The 26,074-nt window shown below is 41.5% G+C and overlaps 1 protein-coding gene across 1 annotated transcript in view; it reads right to left on the bottom strand.

Annotated features, from left to right (window-relative positions):
• SYNE2 (spectrin repeat containing nuclear envelope protein 2) overlaps nt 1-26,074 on the bottom strand; it is a 256,030-nt gene that overhangs the window by 134,036 nt on the left and 95,920 nt on the right. The window contains 17 exon segments of the mRNA XM_025197915.1: nt 615-752; nt 1,644-1,826; nt 2,162-2,302; nt 4,327-4,482; nt 8,027-8,195; nt 8,954-9,219; nt 9,556-9,762; nt 10,816-10,960; nt 11,803-12,125; nt 12,773-14,897; nt 16,128-16,393; nt 17,397-17,552; nt 21,415-21,681; nt 22,275-22,427; nt 23,893-24,060; nt 24,538-24,657; nt 25,477-25,833. Coding sequence (XP_025053700.1) covers nt 615-752; nt 1,644-1,826; nt 2,162-2,302; nt 4,327-4,482; nt 8,027-8,195; nt 8,954-9,219; nt 9,556-9,762; nt 10,816-10,960; nt 11,803-12,125; nt 12,773-14,897; nt 16,128-16,393; nt 17,397-17,552; nt 21,415-21,681; nt 22,275-22,427; nt 23,893-24,060; nt 24,538-24,657; nt 25,477-25,833 — 5,340 coding nt within the window.

Genomic DNA, 26,074 nt, shown 5'->3' with positions numbered 1-26,074 from the left:
GGTGTGGCCCCAGGGATACTTGGGAAGGCCCTAGGGGGTACATGTGGGTGGGTGGGGACACCGTGCCACTGCCTCCCAAGAGCAGGGCTAGGGCAGGGCAAGGGCAGTGGCGCTCCTCTGTGGGCCACATAGGCACTGTCCAACTGGCCGGACATGGGGGGGAAGCTTGCACGCAGCAGGCGCCATCACCACTCACCACCCCATACTGGCGCTGCTCCGCACCTGGCTCTGCGCCACCCCCCTCCTCCCCCGGCTCCGGGTCTGGCCGCACCCCCACCAATCCGCATTTGGCTGCCGGAGGGTACACTTACTAAAATAGGTTGAAAACCCCTGGGATAAAGCAATGTTCCAAAAAATAACTGTCATGTATATCACTTTTGCAAGACCTATACATCCACTGCTAAAACATCTCCCACATTGCGATATAGCTGCTGACATTTTTCATAATAATGACATTTTTACTCGCATTCAGATTTTTCAGTGGGCTTCCTTATTTCTACCTGAAAAATTTATGGGTGCAAGATCTGTGTCTACAAGTGGGCAACAGCTACATACAGCAGGTTAAATGTTTATAATTGGGGCTCCCCATGTAGAAAATGTGTATAGACACTTACTTGCAGGGCATCGGCATGTTTACTCAAGGCTTTTGCAGAGTCCTTTCTAGACTCAGCTGTTAGCAAACAATTGGTATTTTCTATCCAAACTCGCAAGCTTTTCAAGAGTTCTTCATACTCTTCCATCTTACTAGTGGCCTATAACATTTTTAAAAAACCCATTAAAATGTCTGTTTTGTAACAGTTAATATATGTTATAAACTAAAGGCTTGAAATATTAATTATTAAGATCTTTTTTTTTTTTTTTTTTTTAAGTAGTCAAGTTTAGAACACTGGACTAAGATAGGAAACTTGAGTTCAAACCTCAGCTGAGACATGGACCTTCTGTGTAACAATGGGCAAGTACTTACTTTACCTTATGCCTCAGTTCTTTATTTTTAAAATGGGAACAATATTGTTTCATCAGAGGTTATGAGAATACAGCAATTCAATGATTGTCAGGTTCTCAGGTCTTTCCACATTCACTAGGCTCAAATGGATTTACATCAGTAGAGATAGATTCAAGTAACTGAATGAATTTCTGGTCATAATATGAGTAGTGGCGTATCTAAAGGGCAAGGGCCAGCCTCTTTCCAAGGGGGGAGGAGGGTTGGGCTGGGCCGGCCAGGAGCGCTGCACCTCTGCAGGCTGCGGGCAGGAGAGGGGTGGGCTCAGCTGTGTGGGATGGGCAGGCAAGCAGCAATGGCAGCACTGGGAGGTGGGGGCTAAGGCAAATTTTGAGGTGGCTATAGTTTCTGCCCCCCAAGCCTCACCCTGCTAAAGGGTAAGGTTAAAAGCAAATTTAATCTGTTTTTATGAAATGTAGGAAAGTAACACTGCTATGAAATGAACAAAGTTGATTTAAATCAAAGGAATTAATTTTCATCCTTGTAAGTGATTTAGGCATGTAGAAGCTCAATTCCCACTGACATTTCAATGAAATTTAAAGTTCCTCCTTGTCACTTAAGCACTTCTAAAATGTATTTAGCAGTCTCCTTTTAATATATATGATTCTTCTTGAAGTCTGGGCACTTCTAGGTTTGCCTCTACCTTGTTCAAATCTGCAGTTCTGCGCTCAGCCCGTTGCGAGACCTGTTGGTAGCGCTGTACAGGTATCATTAGGGTATCCATCCATTCCTGTGCATGACATGGGTCCTGCTCAACTATATCCTGAACTTCTGCATCCAGTTCATTCAGTTTGTAATGCCAAAGATCGAGCATATCCCAGATTTTCTGTGTAAGAATATAGTAAACAAAATAGTAGGATAAAGTCAGGCCTAGCCATGGCAATAAGGGCATTTCTTCACCCCTATGTGGGACATCTGTTTTCAATCTGCAAAAGTTCATGAACTAACTGGAGTAGAAGAAAACATTTTGTAACCACCTCATGTGAGTCATGCCCCTCACTGAAAAGAAAAGAAAAAATCTTGTACTGTACATTGAGAATGATTTTGTAAGTATTTATTAGGTGTCTCCTTTTATGAGCATAGAGAAGGGAAAGGTCCCCTGCCACTTTCTAAATATGGCCAAGTTCTTCCGACAGGAACAAGGGAATTTGGCGATGTTACCTTCTGACTTTCCTTGGCTTTTGCAATGTTTTCACTCTTCTGCTGCAACAATTTTTCAACACCTTGAAGACCATTGTTTATCTTCTCTGCTTTTCTATTCATCGCATAATAAGGAGAGCTCTGTAAGACTTCAGTGTTAACCTATTGTAGGGAAGGGAAAAGGTGACAAAGACCATGTTTATCGAGAATATGACCAAATACATTTTTGAATTCTTTTAACATGTTTTCTTTGAGGTAACCAAAGGCTGCAGGGGCAGAACCAGATTCGCTGTCAACATTTCTGTGATTCGGAGTTTACAAATCATTCAAGATTTCATCCCATTAAACACAGCAACAAATAAATGCCAGCTGAACATGCATAGTAGCAAGTTATATTGATTTAACTTTCGTTTGTTAAAAAGAAAAGAAAAAAGTATGACATGCCTGTCCAAAATAACTTACATGGGTTAAAAAATAAATCAACCTCCCCCACCCCAAAACAAAAGACCCTCTGTAGACCAGTGCTTGGACTCCTTACTGCTTAAGTCTTCGAAAAAGAGGATTTAGGTGCATTCGGAAATGTTATCCTTGATCTTATTAAAACATGAAAAAATACTTGGTGTACTTTGTACCATATTCTTTCCTTGATCTTTGTAAAAAAAACTTCTGTTCAACGGCTGTGACATTGATGGGATCAAACATACAAAACAGAATCTCCCTCTCAGAATGAAATCTGCCTTTACTGAAGTCAGTGCGAATAGGACAAGACTATACCTGCAGTATTAGTCACTGGGAAAACTAACTAAAATGTATTGCTTCAAAAACTATTTATATGAATTCCTGTTTTAGCTGATTTTGGAAAGAAATATCATACCATCCTCAAAATATTACAAGTTAATGTAACTCAGAGCAATCATTTGCCTTTGGCAAATAAATATAATAAACTTCACTTCAACTCAAACTGATTTTCTTCAATATCACATGTTTTTGTTTTAGGTGGTATTTAACATCATCATTTGTTACTACATTATAGAGTAACTATTATTTAACATAATACATAATTTACTGTCCTCTGATTTGTGTACTGGATCCATGCCAGGATAAAAATTACATTTTTCCCCGTTCATTATTCGACTTTCAGGATACTACCTACAAACGTGACTTTATTTAAACCAACATGACTGAGTCAGCTAATTGTTTAATGCTATATAAAATACTGAATATTAAATCTTATAAACGTAAATCTTATAACATAGTAAAATAATTCAATATGCATTAACAATTGTTTTGAGACTGGATTTTCATTTTGGTTGATTTTATATAATTTAAAAACACCCGACTGATTAAGATTTAGGTATTTAAATATTAATATTGATTACTCTCTATTTTAGGACTGTGATAGTAGGGGTATCCAGGAGAAATACAACGTCACTTCCTTTCTTTAAGAAAAATAGAAAGAAACAGTAAAAAAATGACAAACAACTGCAATGAATTTAAAAAGTGAATAAGACGGGTACACTAAACTTGGGGAAAATTGTAGTCCCACAATCAAATAATTATTTGTTGTTGTTGATGTCCCCCTTAAAATCTTGACAGCTTTGCTTTGCACGGGATGAATAGTGTTACCTAAGTATACTGTACTCTGCGTATCTAGAGAGCACTGCAAATGTAGGGTTGATGTGATTCAATTATCTAAATTAACCAACAACTTTTTATACCAATGGTAAGCATGAAGCGTCACATTAGCAATTATATGAATGAAAATCAGTTTAAAAAAGGTTTTGCTGAACTTCTTGATGGCTTTGAAATGTCCATAGAACGTAGGCACATGTTTTGAACAGCTGGTCTCACACAGCAGTATTTAACATCTTCAAAAATGCTGTTAGTAATCAAGTTTTGGAACAGAACCGCAGGCAAGAGACAATACTGGTGTCCTGGCAGGTATCTGCTTCTTAGCGTCAGTGATTCTGCAATTTCTTTTTATGACCTAGTTAAAAGACTTTCATGTACCAATTTGTTTATGCTAGGACTTTTAAAAAGGGAGAGAACATTATCTGTAGTTTATATATTTTCCCCAAGTGTGAAATCCAAGGGCAATTAGTACTTAAATCAACTGAAACGTATCAAACTAATGCAGTCTATATGCATTTCAAAGAAATAAATTTCTGAATTACATAAATTGTTACCTTCTCTTCCAAGTCTTGTAATGTTTTCTTGCAGTCCTCCAACTGTGTCTCAATCTCTGCAGGAACTATCGTATACATCTCAGAGTACTTGATTCGTAGTTTCTCCATAATATCCTTAATAGTTTGATTCTCTCTGTTAATTAGACTCTGAATCTCCTAAAAACATGCAAGAAGGGTTTCAGCCTTTATAAAACCCTAAAAAATTTAGCTCAGTAACAAGTTGCTTACCAAGCTTAACATTTAAATAAGTTGTTTTGCATTACAAAACCTTATTTGACTACCTCTGCAAGCAGATAAGAGCTGAGAAATATTCACTGGTTTAGTCAAAAGGTGCTTCTGAATCTGCAAGAATTAATTAAATGTGATACCACTCCGCGTCAAACAATTGTTCTCTTAACACTTATTGACAGATATGATAACATTTTAGCTGTCCCAAGCACTCCTATGATTAAATGTTCATCTTTGTGATGTTCCTGTTACCAAAGCTACAGTTTTACTTTTAAAATAGTGTTAACAGCTTATATTCATTCCTACGTTATTATAACACTACAAAAGCCACTAAGAGCACCAAGCTTGAAGCTGAAGTGTCTGCTTTCATGTAATTATGTAGAGCAGCACAGCAAGCTTTTTTCCAAACAGTAGTTTCCAGTTCTGCGTGAAGAATGTAGGTTTTATGAGATAAAAGAAACCTGAACAAGTGTTTACAGCCTGTGGCCTAGAAACAAAATCTGATCCGAGTCCTCTCAAAGAAAGGATGAAGAAGAAACTCATTTGTTTCAAATGTTTTCTAGAATTTCAGATTGGAAAACATCTTACAGTTACTTTTGCCTGCACTCACTCACCATTTGTTAACCTCAAATGCTACCAAATTATTAAGCCAAATGATAAATTCTTATTAGGCAATGAGGTTCTTTCCTTAATTAAGATTAGACCAGGAGTGGGAGGCTTTCCTGTTTGTCTGAGGGGTTTAATAGTCATTTGGTCTGGTTTAAATCCTAACTTCTTTTGGGAAATCTTGTTTCCCCGCTCAAATACCATACACAGAAAGGCTGTATAAATGGATAAAAATAAAGTTTACTCTCATTGTTCTGTGACAACTAGGTCCAATTACAAAGAGCGTTCAACATCTGTATACCTAATACGCCAGAGAGAAGCTTACTATTATTATGCCACAATAAAGTTTGTGCTGCCATTTATGGGTGTTTGTAGATTCCCAAAAGACCTGATTTTGAAAGAAACAGCTATGACTTTATCTCCAGTAATCGGTTAAAAAAATCCCTGCAAAATGGGCTTGTATGTCAGTATGTAAGCACACAACTATCTGACGCTTTTTTATCTGTAAAATGGCTGTCTTTAAAAACTTTCTATTTAAACCTAGAGACTTAGATAAGAAGATTACTTCACTATCTGCAGCTCTACTATACTTTGGCAGTACTTAAAAACATGCCAACTGACTTACCTAACTAAGAAGCAAGGGGTTTTTGGTAATGAAAAATATTAGTTAAAAAAAAAAAAAAAGGAAACCAGCTTCTCACATATTCCCTGAACTATCCCAGCCATAACAACACTGCGACCTTGCCTAACTAAGTATGATTTGCAGTTAACTTCCCTCAGTATTCACATTAACTAAGTTGTTAACTTCCTGCAAGTATAGGAAAATGCCAGACAGTGCAGATGTCAATGGAAGCAGGGATCACCCTAAATAGACGTTATCGCTCCAAACTCCTTGGTGGATCTGGGCCCACACATACTTTTCTTACGTAAAGGGAGAAATTGCTCAGTACCTTCCAGGAAAATACTGTGCAGAAGGAATGCTGCAAATACTGAAGAACTGCTCTTTAATCATCTAAAGAGAACTGAAAAGAAGCAAAGGACAGCCACTAAACTTGTGCCCTTTGCTTCCTGCTAGCAATATCAAATACTGTTTATGCTGCCCCAACTTTGCCGGACCATCCTTTCTCAGCAACCCCGATCCTTACTGGAATTTCAGTGAGGTTTTAAATAACCATATATAGACTAACAAAATGAGAACAGCAAACAACAATGAGCTTGAAAATTACAATGTCTGAAGTCAAGCGGTCAAGGAAGATAAAGAACAGCTAGAATAAAATTAGATAAAGGTGTTACAAAATGTACTAAAAGTAGGTTGTAAAACTCAGAATGATGGAGTTTGTAGTTTTGATGGGAATCTTTTGAATATTTTATACCATGGGTGCTCAACCTCCAGCCCACAGCCAAATGCAGCCGTGGAGCCATCGCATCTGGCCTGCAGGGCTTCACATGGGTCAAAAATTTGGCAGTGGGGAGCAGTAGTCCCTGCCAAATTCCCAAACCCTAAACCATGCACAGCTGCTCGGGGCCGGGCTGGGCTGCGATTCCTTCCCCCTTGGGGCTAGGCTACACCTCCCTCCCCTGCTTCTGGCCTGGGGTTGGGCCATACCCTTTCCCTCCCCACAGGGTGAATTTGGGCCTGGCCTCGACCCCTTCCCCCACAGTGCTGGGCTATGCCCCCTTCCTCCTGTGAGGTTGGGTTAGGACCTGGTTACACCCCTTTCCCTCTCCAGGGAGTCAAGTCAAGCTCCCTCTCCCTGCCCCCCGTCCACATGGCCAGATGGTGCCTGCTGTGCCTGCCCAGGCACTGCATTGGGAGCACCAGCTGGATTTGGCCCATGGATGGACCAGGCATTGCCAATCAGGGCTGACCAGGCGAAAAGGTTGAGCACCACTGTTTCATACCAATGTGATCCACTGCTATTACCTGTCTCTGATGCTGTTTTGTCTCTGAAGACATTGTGGAAAGATGTGGGAAGAAAGCACAGATGCAGTTAACCTGGGGAGCAACATCTCTATACAGAGTGAGGTTGCATCTTTCCTTACTACCTGAACAAGACTCTAAGCGAAGAGTAAAGCCAGGTCATGCTGCTCAAACCGGTTTCAAGTCAAGGTCTCAGTAGTGTCAAGACTTTGCTTCACATTTCATCATGTTTGCATGGTCCAAAGGCTAGTCACATTTCTCTAAAGGCCATGTCACACATTACACATAGCATGTGTTAAATGTACTTAAAACACAAGCAACTGCACATTCAAGCAGTAAAATGTGTGAAGTGTGCTCGTATTGTAGCAAAGTTGCATTTTTTAGCACAAGGAATATCTTCAGATCCTATTAAGTGAGAGATTATCAGCTATTTCCAGGCTGTTCCACGGAGATAACACAATTTGCAGTCCTCATCCCACTGTGATATCAGCTAGGCGCCCCTCTGCTATGCCAAGCTTCCAGACGGGATGAAGAAACCTACGTGTCAGGAGGAAAAATCCTGGATCTTTCACTTGCCAGGTTCCTCAAGGATCAAACTAGAAGTCAGATGCCCACAAGCCCAAGAGGGTCCCAGGGCTGGGACCGTCTATCAGCCGAGTGTCAGTTCCAGGCCCGGGACTGCACCGGAGCCAGTTCAAGACTATTGCAGTGCCAGAGCTGAGATCGACAATCAGCGAGCTGTGCACGAAAGGGATCAAAGCAAGCATTACTGTGCGATTGCTAAGAACACGTTCTAACTTCAGCACCGTACAGATTTAACGCATACTAAGTATTGAACAAGACCTTTAGTCAACACAGATCTCAGTGAGAACAGCCATGAACCCCTTTATTTTGGTTCCTAAAAGGTCAGAACTTCCTTATACAATGCAGCAGATTTCTACACACCTCCAATTGTGCTGACTTTTCCGTGGGTTCTTGTGATTCTCTGTCATGCAACAAAGACAAGGTATTTTCTAACGAACTCCTCACAGCATTTATTTCTTCATTAATCTTGCCTCTCTCTTGAACCTCAGACTGTACAGATTGCTTATGCTTCTGAGCCTTTTGATATAATCTAAAACAGAAGCACACAGGCAATACATTTAATTTGGCTCCAATTGTTATTTAGAAAATGAAACATTCAGACTTTTCTATTTAATGCCAATAAGTTTTACAATGTGAACTTCCAGTCAAATTTATGTCTAAAAATGAAAAACAATGATTTGGCAAGCTTTCTTTGGAGAACTTGATACTTGTTGCCTTTTCCTGCAAAGTTTTTTTTTTCCTCCTCACACAAATCCTTAACTGCAGATACACAAAACATCTTTAGTCAAGTGAACTGACTGGTGTGTGCATCTAACCACCCAATTTAGGTCCAACATGAACCTTGCACAATTACGGTGAGGTTGTGTGTGTGTGTAAAAGCCTGGGCCTTTTAAAAAGTAAGTGCATAAAAATGCAGATGGCAAAAAGCATACCCAAACACATACAAATGCGATGCTTTATTCATAACATTGCCAAACAAATTGAGACTATTTAAATAAATCTTATATAATACACACTGAGGTGTAGGTTAATAGTTTGTGCCTGTGTATGCGCATACATACATGCACAGCTTTATTTTTAGAGGAGCCAAGTGTCTCCAACTTCAGTTCCAGTCAATGGGAACTTCATGTCCTTAGCAACATCCAAACTAAGGATCATCATTCTTTTCACTTCATTTTACATATTAAAATCCACTAAAACTTGTTCAAATGTTCAATAAGCCCCAAGAAAAATGATAATACACAGTTCTAACTAGGCTGTTTTACAGCGTCGTTCTTTATGGCTTACTTTTTACATCGCTCTTGCATTGCCTGTATCTCATGTAGAATGGGAAGGGCTGCTTCTCCACTGGTTCTTTCAGGCACATTCAAAATGCTTCTTATACGATGAAGAAGTAAAAGCAATAGGAGCTGCTCTCTGTCTATGTTTTCCTCGAAGTAGCTCACACTCTCCAGTGACTCAAGAAGCTCATCTGTTGTAGCTTTCTCTTTCTCTTTAGGACTTTCTGGTAGCTCTTCTTGAAGATTATCTAAAATGATTGTTTCTCGTTCCATCTAAATAAATAATACAAGTATGAGATAACCTGGTCTTTTTTAACATTTAAAAATCATATTACATGTCCTTGACCCATGCTCTTGGTGTGCCCTGGAGACTCAGGGCTTGATCCTGATGTGTGCTGAACACTTGAGCTCCAACAGAAGAACCCATGAAAGCACGTGCTCAATCATAAGCACAGGAACAGCCTCACTGAGTTATTTTTTTAATTCAGTAAATGTCCCCGTAAGAAGAGGTTAAGGAAAATGGACTAGTTAGGTGGTATGAATAGATTTACACACACCGACTTCAGGAGAGGTGCACTGCTTTATGCTACAATCTCACGAGTCACTCACCTCTTCATTGAGGAATTTCCATTGCTGTTTCAGTTCTTCGCAGTTCATCTCCCACTCCTTGGCAGCCTCCAGCAGAGCCAGCCACTTATCCCACAGCATCGACACCGCTCTGATGAGAGTGCTGTCCCCTCCTTTGCACAGATCTCTCAAGTCCCGTCTCAACTTCACCAGGTCCTCTTCAGCCATGGCAATGCTAGAGACCAAAATCTGGAGGAGAGTGGGGGGCAACCACCACCCATACAGTACTTTATATCAGGAAAACTTTAATCATGCACACACTTACATGTTTAGACTCCTTATTAAACAGCGGCTACTTTCTCCCCTAGGTGGTATCAGGATGAACCAATTTAACACTGAATAAGATTGCAAAGCCAGAGTGGCTAAATGACACCGACAGGTGATACAGGCAAGAGTCTGGAATGGTTTTTGCTTGGTATTTGGAGGGGAAGAACCACTACAGTCAGAGAGAATTAGAGATGTATACAGAACACCTGAAAATGCATGTAGTAGAAAGGAAGGCAGAAGGGGGTATACAAGGAGGGGCTCTTTGGAGCAGGCATGTGAAAAGGAGGCAGTGGAAGGGTCTAAAGGGAGGAGAAAAGAAGTGAGCAGTGTCAAGAGAAAGCAGCACTAGGAATTCTCTTGGTCTGAGCCCTAACAAAGCAACAAGGAACAATAGGTGCTAAAATGGTTCATTTGCATGGATACGAAGTTAGCTCAAGCAGACACACATTTATTTGACTAAATAGCATAATATGCACAACTTCTAAATCTACCCCAGGAGAAATATAGATCAGGGCTGCCTGACTTAAGTCCAAACACCTCATGAGCCACATATTACATGGATGCCCCTGCCATACCATGCACCTGTGTTCCCCTCTTCCCCCCACCCACAATCCCATGTTCACCCTCAGTTCCCACTGCCATGCCATGCTGCATGGCCCCAACCACTGGGGCAGGGGCAAGCAGCAAAACCCGGAGGCAGGCAGGAGAGACAGTCCAGAGACAGGCAGAACAGTTCAGAGACACCGGCTGCAGCAGCTGGAGCCACAGGAGGTGTGGGCAGTTGGGCAAGATACCCAAGGGTTGCAACTTAACCCCTCATGGGCTGCAAGCAGCTTGTGAGCACCCAGCTGGGCAGCACAGATATGGCTTAAATCAGTTCCACTAAAATTTGCTCCTTATGTTTCAAGATTTCATGAGTTTGATTATTGCTTTCTTTGTACATGAATTTTGCAGCTGCCTCAGAGTCACCCTTACCTTGCTTTGCTCCCAGTGCTCCAAAACTTCCTTATAAGACATTGGTGTCTGGGACAAAGATTGTCTAAGTATGCTTTCCAGTTCATCAAGATTGTCACATACTTTCTCTTTGTTTTTTGTGTAGCTCTTGTATCTGTCAAAGCATCTGTGGAAATATATTTAGCAAACCAATTAAACTTCACCTCTTCAGTTTTCATGCTTGGTGTAAGCAACTGTACTGAACAAGGAGATCTATAAAATGCATATCAAAGCAGCACATGCCAAAGTTTTCAGTTCAGCACCTGGGCACCTAAAAAATGCAGGTATAACATGGATTTCTGATACTATTCTTTTTTTCTTTTACCTCTACACTATTGTAAATTTTCATACATATTGATCAGGGATGTAGGACTATGGCCTTTTATGTTCCCTTCCTGCCCAGCAGGGGAGAAGGCCAAAAGAAACAGAAAAAAGAAATCAGGACATTTTTGGTCCCAGAATAGGGGTTAACAGTATTGCAGGCATAAGCAAAGACAGTGGATGACAAGTAATGAATTAAACATGGCCCCCTCACCAAAATAAAGTAAGTTTTTATGTGTCCCAGGGCCAGACAATGGGGAGAGGTGGTCTGAGTATTGCTTTGCCCTGGCTATCTCAAGTTTCCAGAATGGCCAATAACGAGATGGCTTAGGGCTTTATCTGATGCTGCTCTAACCTGCTGCAGGGCCTAGACATGGGATCATACATGGGCTCTGTCTCTGTACCAGATCCAACACAGGCCTGTTCCTGTTTTGCTGAATAAATTAAAAGTGGATGCACTATACTTTAATAGAAATACGCCTATCCTAGGGTAATGTCTACACAGGGGAAGAAAGCATATTTGTACCAGCTCAGTTTATTAAACTTAAACAACGGCAAGGCTCTGTCACAGTAGAAGTGAGGCACCAAGTTTATTAGCAACCATCTTCCTTGTATCTTGGAATAAAGCCTTTGGAGATCTCCACCTACCTTTGCATGTCAGCTCTCTTTCTTTGGGCCTTCTCCCCAAGTGCCAAATTCCTAGCAACTAGATCATGTAACATGTTTTCCAGTTGTGTTTTGCTGCTTGGTTTAACGATGTTTTCCATCTTGGAGGTCAGAGCTTCTACATCAGCCTTTGCAGAGTCAAGTTCTTCTTGGTTCCATTGTGGGATTTGGCAGGACTCTTCTAGACCATCGAGGTCAACTTGCATGGGAAGGATTCTGGCTTCATAGTCTGTGAGGAGTTTGACAGCCCTCTGAACAGCTTTACTATACAGCTGAACCATCTCATATGCCTCATGTAGGGCATTCTGAAAAATGCAAGAGGAACAAGAAAAAACTGCCGGCCATTGTGGACTGTAAAACAGTCATATCTGAGTCACCACATGACTTGCCTTTGGAGCCAAAATGTTCAGGTGGACGGGTCAAAAAGTAAGGTAAATATACAGCATTTTCAAACCAACTAATCATAGAATAGTGCTGCTAGCTTACAGTGGACTAATCGCACTCAGTTGCTGTAATGATGCTTTGTGTCATCAGCAAATTTTATTAGCACATTCCTATCTTTTAGACCAACATCATTAACACAAATATTACATAAGATTAGTCTCAGAACCAATCCTTGAGGAAATCTCTCCAGCTCAATACCTCCCCTTTCAAGAGGATCTGTTGCAATTTCCCTTTAAGCCAGTTCTTTACCCACCTTACAATTCTTGTACTAATCCCCAAATTTGATTATTATCATTTAAATATACAAGGGTTTTTTGGAAGCGTGATCCAAAAAAAGAATAGTATATCTATCCAATCACATCACACATAACCGGAAAGATTTCAGTGTAATCCAGTTAGACTGAGAGTATCAGCAAGTCAGGAAGATATTAACACCATGGTAAGGAGGATGACCACAGACAGCTAATCAAGCCTTACAAATGGATGTACTCTTACTAAATATACTTACCACATGGGAGGCAATGTCTTCCTTCAGCTGTATTTCAAGAGCTTGCAGTTCATTCAATTTTGTTTCTATGTCAGCAGTAAGATCAGATTTTTCTTCTTGCCTTTCTTTCTCTTTTTCCATTATGTCTTTAATGGCCCAATATTCTGCTTGCACTGTGTCTTGAATTGCTTCCCAGTGCATCTTTTGATACTGAACTGTTTTCATTTCTAGGTCTACCAGGAGTGGGTGCTGAAGCTCAGATTTAATCTGCTTTACGATTTGCAATGTGTGTTCCAATTTACCCTGGAAATCTTGTTCCTTTACAAAATTTGCCTGGAGATCTAAAACCATGTTTTGGACAAAGTGATTCAACTGATCAATATCCTTCTCCAAGCTCTTCACCTGCTGCATCTCAGCTTCTTTGAACGATACATCAAAGACCTCATTTCTGTTCAATTGATTTGCTGCCTCCTGGGTTAAGTACATGACTTGCTGAACTTCCTGGCATAAAATCTGTGCAGATACAAGATCCTTTCCTGGGGAAGAGCTGGGGTGGTTATTTAGCATATCAGCTTCTTCCTTTATACTGAATGTCATAGCCTGAATTTCACTCAGCGATTCTTGATGCCTGTCACATTCCATAATAAAATGATCAAACCATTTCATTTTCTCCTCCAGATTATTTCTCATTTCAAGAAATCGAGCTTGCAATTCATCAAGGTGTGAAGCGTCCCAATGTAGCCCAAGACTTGCTAAGATTTCCTTGTACTTCATAATATTCAGCAAGTTGGATTGAAAAGCGAAGATTCTTTCTTTGAGGATACAGAGTTTGTCCCTAGCTTCCTGTTCTGTGTTTAATTTTTTCTCTCTCTCCAGGTTTTGTTCATCACACTGGAGATCATTAAGCTCCTGCTCCAGCATAGTTATCCTTTCTGAAAACTCTGTATAGACAGCTATCTTTTTTTCCACCACGCGGCATTTATTTTGGATTAGCCGCTGTATTTTCCTAACTCTAATTTTAAGACTTCTCAACTGGTCCATTAGAAATAACTGTTCAAATATGTTTAGTTCCCTGGTTGTTTGTGGACTCTCTTGAAAATACGATAAAATATGGCCTTCAGTCTCCTGCATTTCTTTTGCAAGCTCCTTTAAAACAGCCTGCTGCTGGCCTAGCTCAGAGCACGTGGTAGTTTCACTTGCATCAGGAACCGTCTGTGTCTCAGCGTTTTGAAGCTGGCTGCAAACATTTTCTATTCCTGTAATCAGTCTGTGCCTCTTTTCCAGCTGGAGCTCTAAGTACCACAATCTTTCAGCTGATTCCAAAGCAAGCGCCTTGTACAAATTCTGTAATTCTTGCAAAAGAGAGATCATGTCTGCGCTCTCCTCTGTACCCAATGCAAGAATGATGCACTGGGTCTCTTCAGCCAGTGATGCAATTGTAGGCTCCTTGGCTAGAATGGCATTGTTCCCAGACGTACAATTTCTGATCTGTTCCCTAATAGCATCGGGGAAAAATGCTGCTTTCCGATCCAAAAGCAACAAGGAATCTTTGACCCATGAAATATTCTGCTTCATCCTTCTCAGTATTTCATATTTTTTGTGATGCGAGCTACTGGTCTGAACCTCTTCCCAAGGAGTTTGTTGCTCCAATGCTTCTGCTTGGCTCTGCAAATCACTTATTGAGTTTTCCAAAGTTTTCTTTTCTTCGTCACTCCAAATCCTTTTCATCTGCAGCTCAGTGCTTCTTTTCAACAGAGCAATGTTATGTTTAAGGGCTTGCAGCTCTGTGGTCCAGAGTACAGAATGCTTTGGTTTTTGTCCTTCTGGGGAATTCAGCCCTGCCTGTAAAAGCTGTTCGTGCTCCAATGACTTTTGAGTGTCCTGTACTTTATTTATGACTAAATTAAACTCATCTATTTCAGCCACAACTTGCCGGTATTTCTGTTGCACAGATTGTTCTGTTTGTTCCCACCACTGCTCAAGTTGCTTAACTTGGCTCTCTGTTAATTCCTTATCCATGCACATGAGATGCTCCGATAAATTCTGTTGTTGAGTTTTTAGCTCGTCTAATGTGTCTCTTGCTTTGTGTATTGAATCCATAAATGTTTTAATTTTTTCCAAAAGAACTGTGTTGTTCATAGGCCCCCTGCCAAAAATATCAACAGGATTTAACACACTGATCCAGCAGACAAATTAAACATGTCTTTAAAATAATTTGAACAATCAGAATTTTATTCTCTCATGAGCGTTTTCATAATTTAATATTTTTACCTAGATGATTTTACAATAGTTACAGTATAGTTATTTCCTATAAATGTACACCAACCATTGATTGGTATAACTGGTAGTCATTACAATAATTTCTAACGTGGGCGTAAGAAGGTAATAATATTCACTAATGCAAAGCATGCAGTTCCTTAAAAGCATTCTCTTGTTGTCCACTTTTAATCCACAAGAAATGAACTCCTATATCAATGTTAAATCAAGCGCGAGTGAACGAACTCTGTTTCATAGTAATTTTTGATGTGAAAGCAAAGCTAGACACAAGGAATAAAGTCTTAGATTTCCATTTATTCAGGAGGAATCAATCTATTTGATCCAATCAAATAGACTCAAGCTCCCTAGGGGGGTTTTGATAGTTCCATCTAAAATCCATTTAATACTCTACATTCTCATTCAGCTCTCTGCAATTACTTAAGAAAGTGGATGAAAAATTCAATAAATCATTTTTTAATGTTTTTGAATTAAGCTGGTTCATTATTATGACAAGAAATTTAGTTCTGTGCCATAAACGTTAATTTGTAAAACATTCTAAACATTATAAGTGGAATGGGTAGCTTATAGCTTGGTACTATAGACTTACTTACAGACTAAACCACCTTCCCTATCACTCAAGTTTCATTTCCAGAATAAGGAGGAATTTCAATAAGCAGCAAATGGGTACTAGAGCTCTCAACACATCATCATTTCTTTTTTTTTCCTTTAAAGAAAAAAGACAAATTTTCATCTGCTTTATTTGGCAGGCAGGGGAGGATTACTAATATATTACTTAAAATACCATTTCTTTGTTATGTCTGGAAAATGTCCAGAGTAGCATAAAATTAACAATAATACTTGCTCCACTCAGGGGTATTGACATGCCCTAGACTCAGTGTTAGCAAGAAAATACAAATGACCTCATCTGAAGCAAACCTATTTTTTTTCGTTCTGCTCTTATCCAGTTCAGTCAGGCTGATAAGGTACTTTCTTTTGACCCCAGTTACAGAAAGAATAGGTAGAAAACTCCAGTAAGATTGATTGCAACAGCTTCACTGATGTTACCGAGATCTGAATCTGGCCCACACACAAGAGACTAAAAACAATTCCTTGTACTTACGTTTTTAGGTTTTCCTTTTCTGCTGATAACGTTTTCATTGAAGACTGAACAGCAGACAGATTTTCATGGTACTTATTAATTAGATGGTACTGTTTTTGCTTTACCTCCTTAATGGCAAGTATTTCTTGAAGCAGCCTGTCCCATAAAGAAACCATACGTTCTGGGGTTGGTGAATGGGAGGCAGTTGTTTTTGTTGTGCTGGGAACTGCTTCGTCCCTCAAAGACAATGCTTCGGCTTTCTGCTTTTCCAGTTCATTGTATAAATTCTACCAAGAAGCCCATTAAAGAAAGATTGTTAGAGATTTTTCACCACTTCATCTCTTCCCATCTTTATCAAACATGCTTGATCATTCACACACACAAACACGTGTATGCTCAGTTACCCGTGAGCATACACACCTGTTGATATAGAGACGTGAAAACTGTAAAAACTGCAACTGCACATCTTTGTACCATTTTACACCAGCAAGAAGCATGATACTGGCATGGATATGGTCATAGACATGTTTAAAGTCACCATTTCCACAGATTATGTGCTACACCAGCAATATGCATGGTTGGTCAGTCAAAAGGAAAAATGAGCGTATATACAACTGTTTTGTGATATTGGATTATACTAGATCGGGGTGGGCAAAATGGCAAATCCGGCTGGTAGCTGGACTCCATTTCCCAGCAGCCCCTGCCTGCATCATGGCAGCCAGTTTCCATGGAGACCCCAGCAGCAGTGGTACCGTGACAGCGCGGGGCCAGGGTTTCCATGGAGACCGGCCCCAGCAGAGCTGGCAGGGTGTCCGGCTGGGTGAGGACCTGCTTTGACCAGGGCTGGGACCTTGCAGTGGTAACAGTGTGCCTGGAGCTAGGGTAGAGCCACGATCCACTGCCTGCATGCCCCTGCCCAGGCATGTGGGCAGCACACTGCAACTCTGCACCCACAGCCAGGCTGGGGCATGCAGGCAGTGGATCGTGGCTGTCCCCTAGCTCCAGACCATGCTGTCACCGCTGCAAAATCCCAGCCCTGGAGCAGCTCCACTCATAGCCACACGCCCTACCAGCGCTGCTGGGGCTGGTCTCCATGGAAACCCAGGGCTGTCACACCCCTGTACTGCTGGGGTCTCCATGGAAACTGGCCACAGCAACGTGGGCAGGGGCTGCTGGGAAACAGAATCCACTGAGGGCCTGATCCAGCCCATGGTCCGGACTTTGCCCACCCCTGTACTAGATGAATTCAACAATGCTGTTACTAAGGGACTGTTCTTGATGTATCCCTACCTCTATTTCTTTTAGTTGTTCAGTTATTAACACAATATCCAGTTCTGCAGCTTGATTTTTCAGCTCCTTGACCTTTCGTTCCTCTTCAATATATGCAGCATCTGCTTGAGCTTCAGGAAAAAAATGCTTCTGGAAAACCATTTCCATGTTTGTGCTCTAAGGTGCAAAAGAGGATTTTTCATTGTGAAGCTTACCACAACTTACAACTTTGGTTTGTCCCACATGCTCAAGTCCCACCGCTTCTTCCTCCATAACCTCTCTCCAATTTATTCTTTCTTTCCTTACACCAATACCTACAACTCAACCCTCACCATGCTCTGCCTCTATTATGGCAAATTGCACTTCTTGGTCTTCCCAGTACCATATCATCCACTAATAGCAACCTATAGCTGCAAAGATGTTTCCTGACCACTGTGTTGCTATCACTGCCACCTTGGAATTCTACCCCTTCTCCACTCCATCTTGTTCAGGTTATCACTTTTTTCCTGTTGCACCCATATACCCTCCATATCACAATGCATCCAGCCTCCTCCACCATTTGCTTCCTTCACCAGGATATCTCTGTATCTTCCATGCAACTCCTAAAACCTGAAATACCCTTTTCTCCATGTCACCTGCAATCCCTCTCTGCATTTAAACTCCTCCTGAAGACCTGTTTTTACTTTGATATCTTCCAGAGACTGGATGACTTATCATGGCAAATTTGGAGGCATCTGGAAATGGTCTATATGCTGAGGTTGATAGGAAGGTTAAGGTAAAGCACAGGGATAGGCACCGACTTTGCCACCAGCTCCCTGTACAACCTAAAAGCAAGTCACTTCATTTTCTTGTGCCTGTTTCCTATCTTTAAAATGGGTATTATAGGAAAGTAGGGCTGAGAGAGACCTCATAAAGTCATCTAGTCCAGCCCCTGTCCAGCTCATGGCAGGATCACCCCTGACTAAACGATCCTAGTCAAATGGATGTCCAACCTGCTCTTGAAAATTTCCAGGTATGGAGATTCCACAACTTCTCTAGCCTGTTTCAATGCTTGACCATCTCATACTCGGAAAGCTCTTACTAATAATGTTTCCTTTCTCCATCATGCACGCATGTGTCTGCCTGCATGTCCAGCACCTACTATGATGGGACCCTGGCTGTAGTGGAAGTCTATAGATGTTATCATTATAAAAATAGTATTTTTAGAGTAATCATATGTAAGCAAAACATGCATACTATAAAGAGGTGGTTAGATAGCATTGTGACCATGGAACTGGTATGTTGTCCCACTGCCTCCTACACTGTCGGTCTCTCTAGAAGTGGCTAGCTCTTCAGCATACACATGGTGCCATTTTTGCTGTTTGAAAAGTGCTTTGCACATTTTAAATGCTATTGGAAAATAAATAAATCATAATAATAATTTGAACTGATCCCACTACTTTCCCACTTAAATCCAGAATGGATCAAAAAAAAAAAAAAAAAAATCACTGAAGAACCAGAGTACTTTTCCATTTGCCCCAACTACGCAGCTACAGCAGTTTTATCAATTTTGAGACAAACATTAGGTTTCATTTTAAGAGACCCTAGAGAATTATAAACCTGAAGCAAACAGAAAAATCTTCTCTAGCTATCAAAGTATGAGTGGGAAATCACCCACTCCAGGTCAGGATGTAACCAAGTCAAAACACTGAAAAAAATAAATAGTGACATGAAACTAAGGAAAATTCAGGGGGTGATGAGAATACTGCAAGTCTGTGCTTCAGTTCTGGGGGTTTAAGGAACAAGCATTATGACTCAGCCTAGAAACTGCATACAGGTGAGCCCTTCCTTGATCTCCATGCGCAGCAGAGTTAATGTTGCCAGCATCACAGCCTGACAAGCTCATGCCACCTCAGGTGCAAACTCAGGCCTCCTCTGGGGTGGAAAGGCAAAGGGAAAGAAGTAGGGGACCATTCTGCCTCCATTCTCTAATATGGCATTGGTTTGTGGTAAGATGAACATGAGTCGGCAGTGTGACGAAGCCATCAAAAAAGCCAATGGCACTTTATCGTGCATCAGCAGATGCATGACGAATAGGTCCAAGGAGGTGATACTTCCCCTCTATCGGGCACTGGTCAGACCGCAGTTGGAGTACTGCGTGCAATTCTGGGTGCCACACTTCAAGAAGGATGCAGATAACCTGGAGAGGGTCCAGAGAAGGGCCACTCATATGGTTAAGGGCCTACAGACCAAGCCCTACGAAGAGAGACTAGAGAAACTGGAGCTTTTCAGCCTCCACAAGAGAAGGTTGAGAGGCGACCTTGTGGCTGCCTGTAAGTTCATCCCGGGGGCACAGAAGGGAATTGGTGAGTATTTATTCACCAAGGCGCCCCCAGGGGTTACAAGAAATAATGGCCACAAGCTAGCAGAGAGCAGATTTAGATTGGACATTAGGAAGAACTTCTTCACAGTTCGAGTGGCCAAGGTCTGGAACGGGCTCCCAAGGGAGGGGGGTCTCTCTGGAACGGGCTCCCAAGGGAGGTGGTGCTCTCCCCTACCCTGGGGGTCTTCAAGAGGAGGTTGGATGAGTATCTAGCTGGGGTCATCTAGACCCAGGACTCTTTCCTGCTTATGCAGGGGGTCAGACTCGATGATCTATTGAGGTCCCTTCCGACCCTAACATCTATGAATCTATGAATCCTACATTGAGTGAAGAGCTATGGCAAGTTACTTCTGCATAGAAGCAGAGAACAAGGAAACAAAGCAAAGTCTGACTTCCAGGTCTTTGTCAGGGCCTCTTCAAGGTAGTGTAGCTATGTGCCTTTCAAACAGGGCACTGAACCAAAGCTCAGCCCAGCTTTAAGGCACTCACCATACATCACACAATAGCTATCTAGTCTGTGGCTTACAAAGGAAATGGCTTCTCTTATTCTAAGGGTGACTGTGAGCAACACTGTTGTACAAGCCCTATTTTAAGTGGAACTGGGGATGTCATTAGGAGATTGCTGTGAGCCACAGTAAAGAAGGTGTACAGAGCCAGTGGCTTGCAGAGGCCTGGGTATTAGCAACAGGGCAGCCTGACTTCTCAGACTTGTCCAAATGAGAAGCAGCTAAGGAGAAGTCAGGTGCTCCCTACAGAGAGCTGCAGGCAAGAGGCAGGTTCCTGCAGCAGATCTAGAAGGAGAAAGGGACAGGAGGACCCTTGAGAAGCAGTAACAGCCCACAGCAGGCAGGGAACTGTCTCAATTAATACTTTGCTGAGGAATAAATCTCTAACCTGAAAACCACTTTGGGGTAGCAGAAAGCCCTTCTTGTCCACAATGGACTCCTACAACCAAAAGCTTCTTCCCCTCAGCCCCTCCATTCCAGGGACTGGAGAAGAAACCAGTCTCCCTCCCATCATTTCTGATAGAGAGCACCTGGCTGCTTCCCCCCACATCTGATTAATACTCCCTGGGCCCAGGCTCTTGAGCCTTAAAGAGGCAGGCCACCCTACTATAGTTTTCTTGCCAGCTTCATGTCAGGAAGCTGCAGAATCCTAGGAGATGTTACTGCTGGTTCCTCTGTAGAGCTGCATACTTTTTACATAACACTTGTGCTGTCAGGACTTCAACACAATGCAATTATTCAGTGAAAACTAGGGGACAAGCAGGCAGGTTTCAAAGGTAAAGGCCACACAAGGATCCAGGGCATTGTTATGCCATCACACTTCTTAACATCCCTACACACATATGTTTGTCTTCAGTTCCAGGCATGGAGTGAATACACAGTCAGCCCACAGCAGAAACAAAGGTAATTCAAATGCAACCTGAATGACAAGATCAAAGACTGCAATACTAATATATTAAGTCTGAAAAGTTATGATGCTTATTGTGTTCTTATGCTGAAAACACAGTAGGAACAAGTAAAAAAAAAAAAAATCATTATTCTGTTAAAAAAGCTAACATGTATGTTTGTATCTTGTAATCTAAAGTGCCACTATTTTGTGCAATGGCAGCTACCAATACATTCCAACTAATGTATTAAAGGTTACTTATCTTAGCCCACAAATGATTATTACCTGACTCTTCAGTGGATAGTTTTCAATATGTGGAGTGAGAGCTGCTGTGTCCAATATTTTTCCATTCACTAAAAGAAGAGGGCATTGAAGCATTTTCAGCTTCCCACTTGCTTCATTCAATTTCCCTTGATAACACACCCACTGCTGCTGAAGTTCCTCCAAAAGATTCTCCTCGATCGGTGCTTTTCCTGATTTCAGTAGCAACTCTCTATCTTGGCTTATTAAGCACAGGAAATTGTGGCCTTCACTCAAACTATCTTTTAGTGCCTGACAAGTCAAAAAGAAAAATAATGATAACCTTTTAGTGATGGAAGTTGCACAAATGTTAGCTGCTTGCAGGAAGGACTTTATCACAAATATGGAGACAAGGAAAAGCCAAATTATTGCATATTCATTCATAGTCCCACGTTCTTTGAAAAAGGTGGTGTGCTCAGTGATGAGTCATACTGTAGCTGGAACAACATAGAGGCATATGACAAGCAGGAGAAGGATGTGCCATGTATACCAAATGCAGGATATTTCCTTCTATCTCCTGAACAATTACAAGGAAGCCAGGGTGTTATACCCTTTGCCCTAGTAAGCCTACGTAGTAAGAGAGTTAATTTGGTAGCAGTGATGATTCATTACTCATTGAAAAGATCCACTGAAACACATGGTATGGCCAGCTGTCTGGCTAAGGACCAGTAGTCATCACAGGCACAAGGCAGTAGGATACAAAAATAAATTGACTTTTACTGTGAGAGCTGCTTTTTCCCTTTTATAACAGAACTTTAAGTGAAGTTGAAACAGAGCAGGTAAGTGACCTGCTATGATTCAATAGTATGTAAGACTACTAATGGAGTGACTTGATCTTGAGTTACCTCAAGAACAGAAACTGTTTTTTCAGACGCTGGTCTCTCCTCTTCAGCTGCTATTGAATTCAGCATTTGCTCCTTACTGCTCAGCCATTGCTGGAATTGATGAAGATTTTCTCTGAATGCTTGATCCTCCTTTCTCTGAATGCCTGATTTCTCCTTGAGGTGATAGGGAAATAAAAGAAACAAGTAACCAAAAAGCCCTAATCAGACACGCTGACTAGCAATTACAGTGCTTGAGATGACAAGGATATAAAGCCTACAATTACAGATAAATGAATGAGGAAAAATACAATTATGTCACATAAGTATACCCTGAGCTGGGTTATGGCAAAGGAAATGGTTTAGAAGCTGCAGTGCTGTAATTTTTGTCATCATAAAATTTTAGAAAAATTGCAGATTAGTGATGAATTAGCTCTCTTCTTCCCTTGACCTACACTTTTTATATTCCATTACACTAAGTGCCAGTTTTGATCTCTAAAGCCCTCCGCAGTCTGGGTCTTGGGTATATACATGGTAAGAAATTGCAAATGTCTCCCTATGTATCAATTCAATGAGATCAAGAAATTCACTGAAGCACTTCTTCAGTGAATTCAGTGCTTCTTCAGTGCCAGAATCCTACAGGGCATTTCCAGTAAACAGTTCATAGCCTTGAAATCTGCCCTTCATTGGACCAGTACCCCCGGCTGCATGCTGAGGCTTTTGGTGGGGGTGGATTTGTTAACAGGGAGCTCTGCTGGATATTGTTTGCTTACAAAACTCTGTTGGGGCTGGACATTTGACACAAATGGGCTGCCTAGAAAAAAGAGCAACATGTTGTTGCGCTTGCATTTGAAGCAGGCTATGAGTGAGAGCATCTCAGTGACTCTGAGACTTCCCTATTCCCCTGCTGCTCTGAGGAAGGAAAAAAAAAAACTTAGCCAGGATTGTCTACCAGCATATCTGTTGCAGCAAATACAATGTCCAGTGCATAGCAGGGAGGAATAGTTTTGCAAACTAAGGCTCCCCAGAGTGCCTGGCTCATCCCGTCCACCTCACTGGAAGAAGAACATGCAGAGCATTCCCATGCTGCTGGATAGGGGATAAACAATTAGTGGAAGGCAGCACAGAAGTACCCCCATACTGTTACTCCCTTTAGCCAGCATGCAGCATGGGACATCAGTTGCCCATTGGCCATTACAGGTTTTGCGGTAACCAATTTCTACCCATCATACACAGATTACAGATACTAAGTCAGGTTCTTTTCAATCTGCAAATCTGCCCAGATCCTAAGCCATAGGCATGTGTTTTTACAAACTGAATTGTAAATAACTAAACAGCTGCAAGCAGAACAAGAGTGTTCAAGAAAAATTGTACAAGAATATCACAGGTTTAGGATCATTGCTGGCATCACATGGCTCCTAAGAGTGTCATCAAGTCCCAGTGACAACACCTTTAACCATACAGAATGCAGGCTCACCTTTGTAATCAGGGAGTTAAGCACAGACATCCCTACACAAAGACAAGAGTGCGTCAGTGGAACTAAATGGATTTTTTTTTTTATTTCTAGCCTTCCCTTTGTAATTAAACTTCAAATGATTGCTTCTACAATTCAGTGGATTGCTACCACCTAAAGCATAGTTACCTCTGCTTGCTTCATTTTCTTTGCCAACTTAACACCTTCATCACAGGTACCATTCCGATGCATTTCCAGCTGGGGTCTACTTCCTTGTAGCCTTGTGTCTCTGTCCAGAAGGTTCTCCTGGACACCATCAGGTTCAGCCACAACCTGCTTCCCTGTATTTTTCTCCTCCTGGTTTGGGAAAAAAAAAAGTTACTAGCAGTAAGAGCCAAATTCTGACAGCAACTTCTCTGAGTAGCACCTCACTTTAAAAGAAATCCACTGAAGTCAATAGGAAAGCTCAGTGAGAAAACCCGAGCATTTGTTGCAAAATGCAGCCCTAAGTGATTATTTTAATGATTTGTGTTATTAAGATGAGGTTTAATAATGAAAAAAGATACGGGAGAGCAAACTAAAAGGAAAGGGTGTTGGATACCTCAACAAAGTAAACCAGTGTTTGAGGAAAGACAATGGAAGAGGCTTGAACCCATAAAGAAGGGCATGCAATGGTGACAAAAGCTAGCAATCCAGTAGCTCAGGCATTTTAAACCATCTAGAACCCTGGGCCCGGAAACTTAACCCAGACTCAATTATACTGATTATCCCACAGGGCCTCAGCGCACGTTAGCACACAAATTCACATTTAATTAGCACTTATTTATCTATTACCTGCATAGTTTGCTCTGGTGTATGAGACAGTAGAGGACTAGCTGGCAATAGCCTGCTTTCTTCAGAATCCAGATTATTTTGCTGCTCTTTCTCTGTGTCATTTCCATTTAAAGGCTGGCCCTAAGAAAGATAGTGGGGGAAAAAACCCACCCAATTTCATTCTGTTAAGTTAAAATTAAAAACAATATTGTCTTGTGTTACAAAGAAGGAACCTATGGAAAAAGGATAACAAGCCATCCTTGTGCTGTGGAGTTATCACAAAGGATGCAAACAGTTTAAAAGCTGTCTCTTATTTTGCATGATATTACTGCCAAAGAAGTTGCCTAGGATTCTTACCCAAAGGGAGTGCTTGCAGCATGTTTTCCCTTTTACCATTGCTTCTCATTTTCATTACACATTTGACCAAAGAAAACCAAACCGAATCAGGTGTCAGGGAGAAGTTTAAACATGAACTGTTGATTGCCTATCACCCCACTGCAACATACGGACTCCTCTTTAACGCGCTTTGATGCATACACAAACAAATTATGGAAAGTTTAATTATAAAATTGAAACAGTCTATGTCAGGGGTGCTCAACCTCTAGCCCGTGGGCCAAACACAGCTGGGCCACGCTTCCTTCCCTGGTGGGGTGGGTTCAGGGCAAGGACATGATCTCTCCCTGCCGCAGGTCTGGTTTAGGCCCAGGCCAAGCTCCCTTCCTTTGCATGTCTAGATCGGGGCCAGGCTGAACCTGTCCCTCCCCCTATGTGCCACGCTTGTCCCGGGGGGCCAGACTGGGTCCAGGGGCCAGATCTGGCCTGTGGAGGGACCAAATACTGCCCAGCCTGCTAAACGAAAATATTGAGTACCACTGGTCTAAGTCATAACATGCTTTTAAGAGACTTCAGCTTCCTGACACACGATCTTTCATTCTTGTTACTGTGAACACTTATACTTACATTATTTTTCCCCCAGCATTCCTCTGGCTCTTCTATTGTGGTGTTCTCTCCAACAGCAATGGGAGTATGAGAAACAACCTCCTTTTCCCTCTTTTTCATTGTATGCAACTTATCTGGGGTCTGTACTGCATCAGCGAAGACATGCTGAGACTCGAGTGTGTCAGTGAGAATATTCTCACCCTCTTGCTTGACATTTTCAAGTCTCTCTTTCAGATTCCCATGTTTAAACTGAAGTGTTTCAACCTCATCTGTAATAAACTTCTGTCCTTGTGGAGAGGTGTTTTGTTTAACTGATTCTGCTAAAACCATAATCTTCTGTAATGTGTCATCACATCGATTAAGAGGTGCTTGTTGTTCCTTTAAACGGAAGGGAAATATTTTTACTGAAGAGCCTCTTCATTTACTCCATACCAAGGCAACTGTACAAAGTCAAACATTAACATCATTAACATGTGCCCTGAGGGACAAATTCTGCTGAAAGTCCCATGACAAAGCTCACGTAGGCCCATCACATGGCTGCAGAAAGTCAAATAGTGCACTGGATTCTTTGAAGGAAGTGGGCATTTATATGATCAGGAGCAATCTGCTGCTATGCAAA

Source organism: Alligator sinensis, unplaced genomic scaffold (assembly GCF_000455745.1).
Source record: "Alligator sinensis unplaced genomic scaffold, ASM45574v1 scaffold13_1, whole genome shotgun sequence".
Lineage (NCBI taxonomy): Eukaryota > Metazoa > Chordata > Crocodylia > Alligatoridae > Alligator > Alligator sinensis.
The sequence above is the reverse complement of the archived record's forward strand: the minus strand, read 5'-3'. Positions and strand labels throughout refer to the sequence as shown.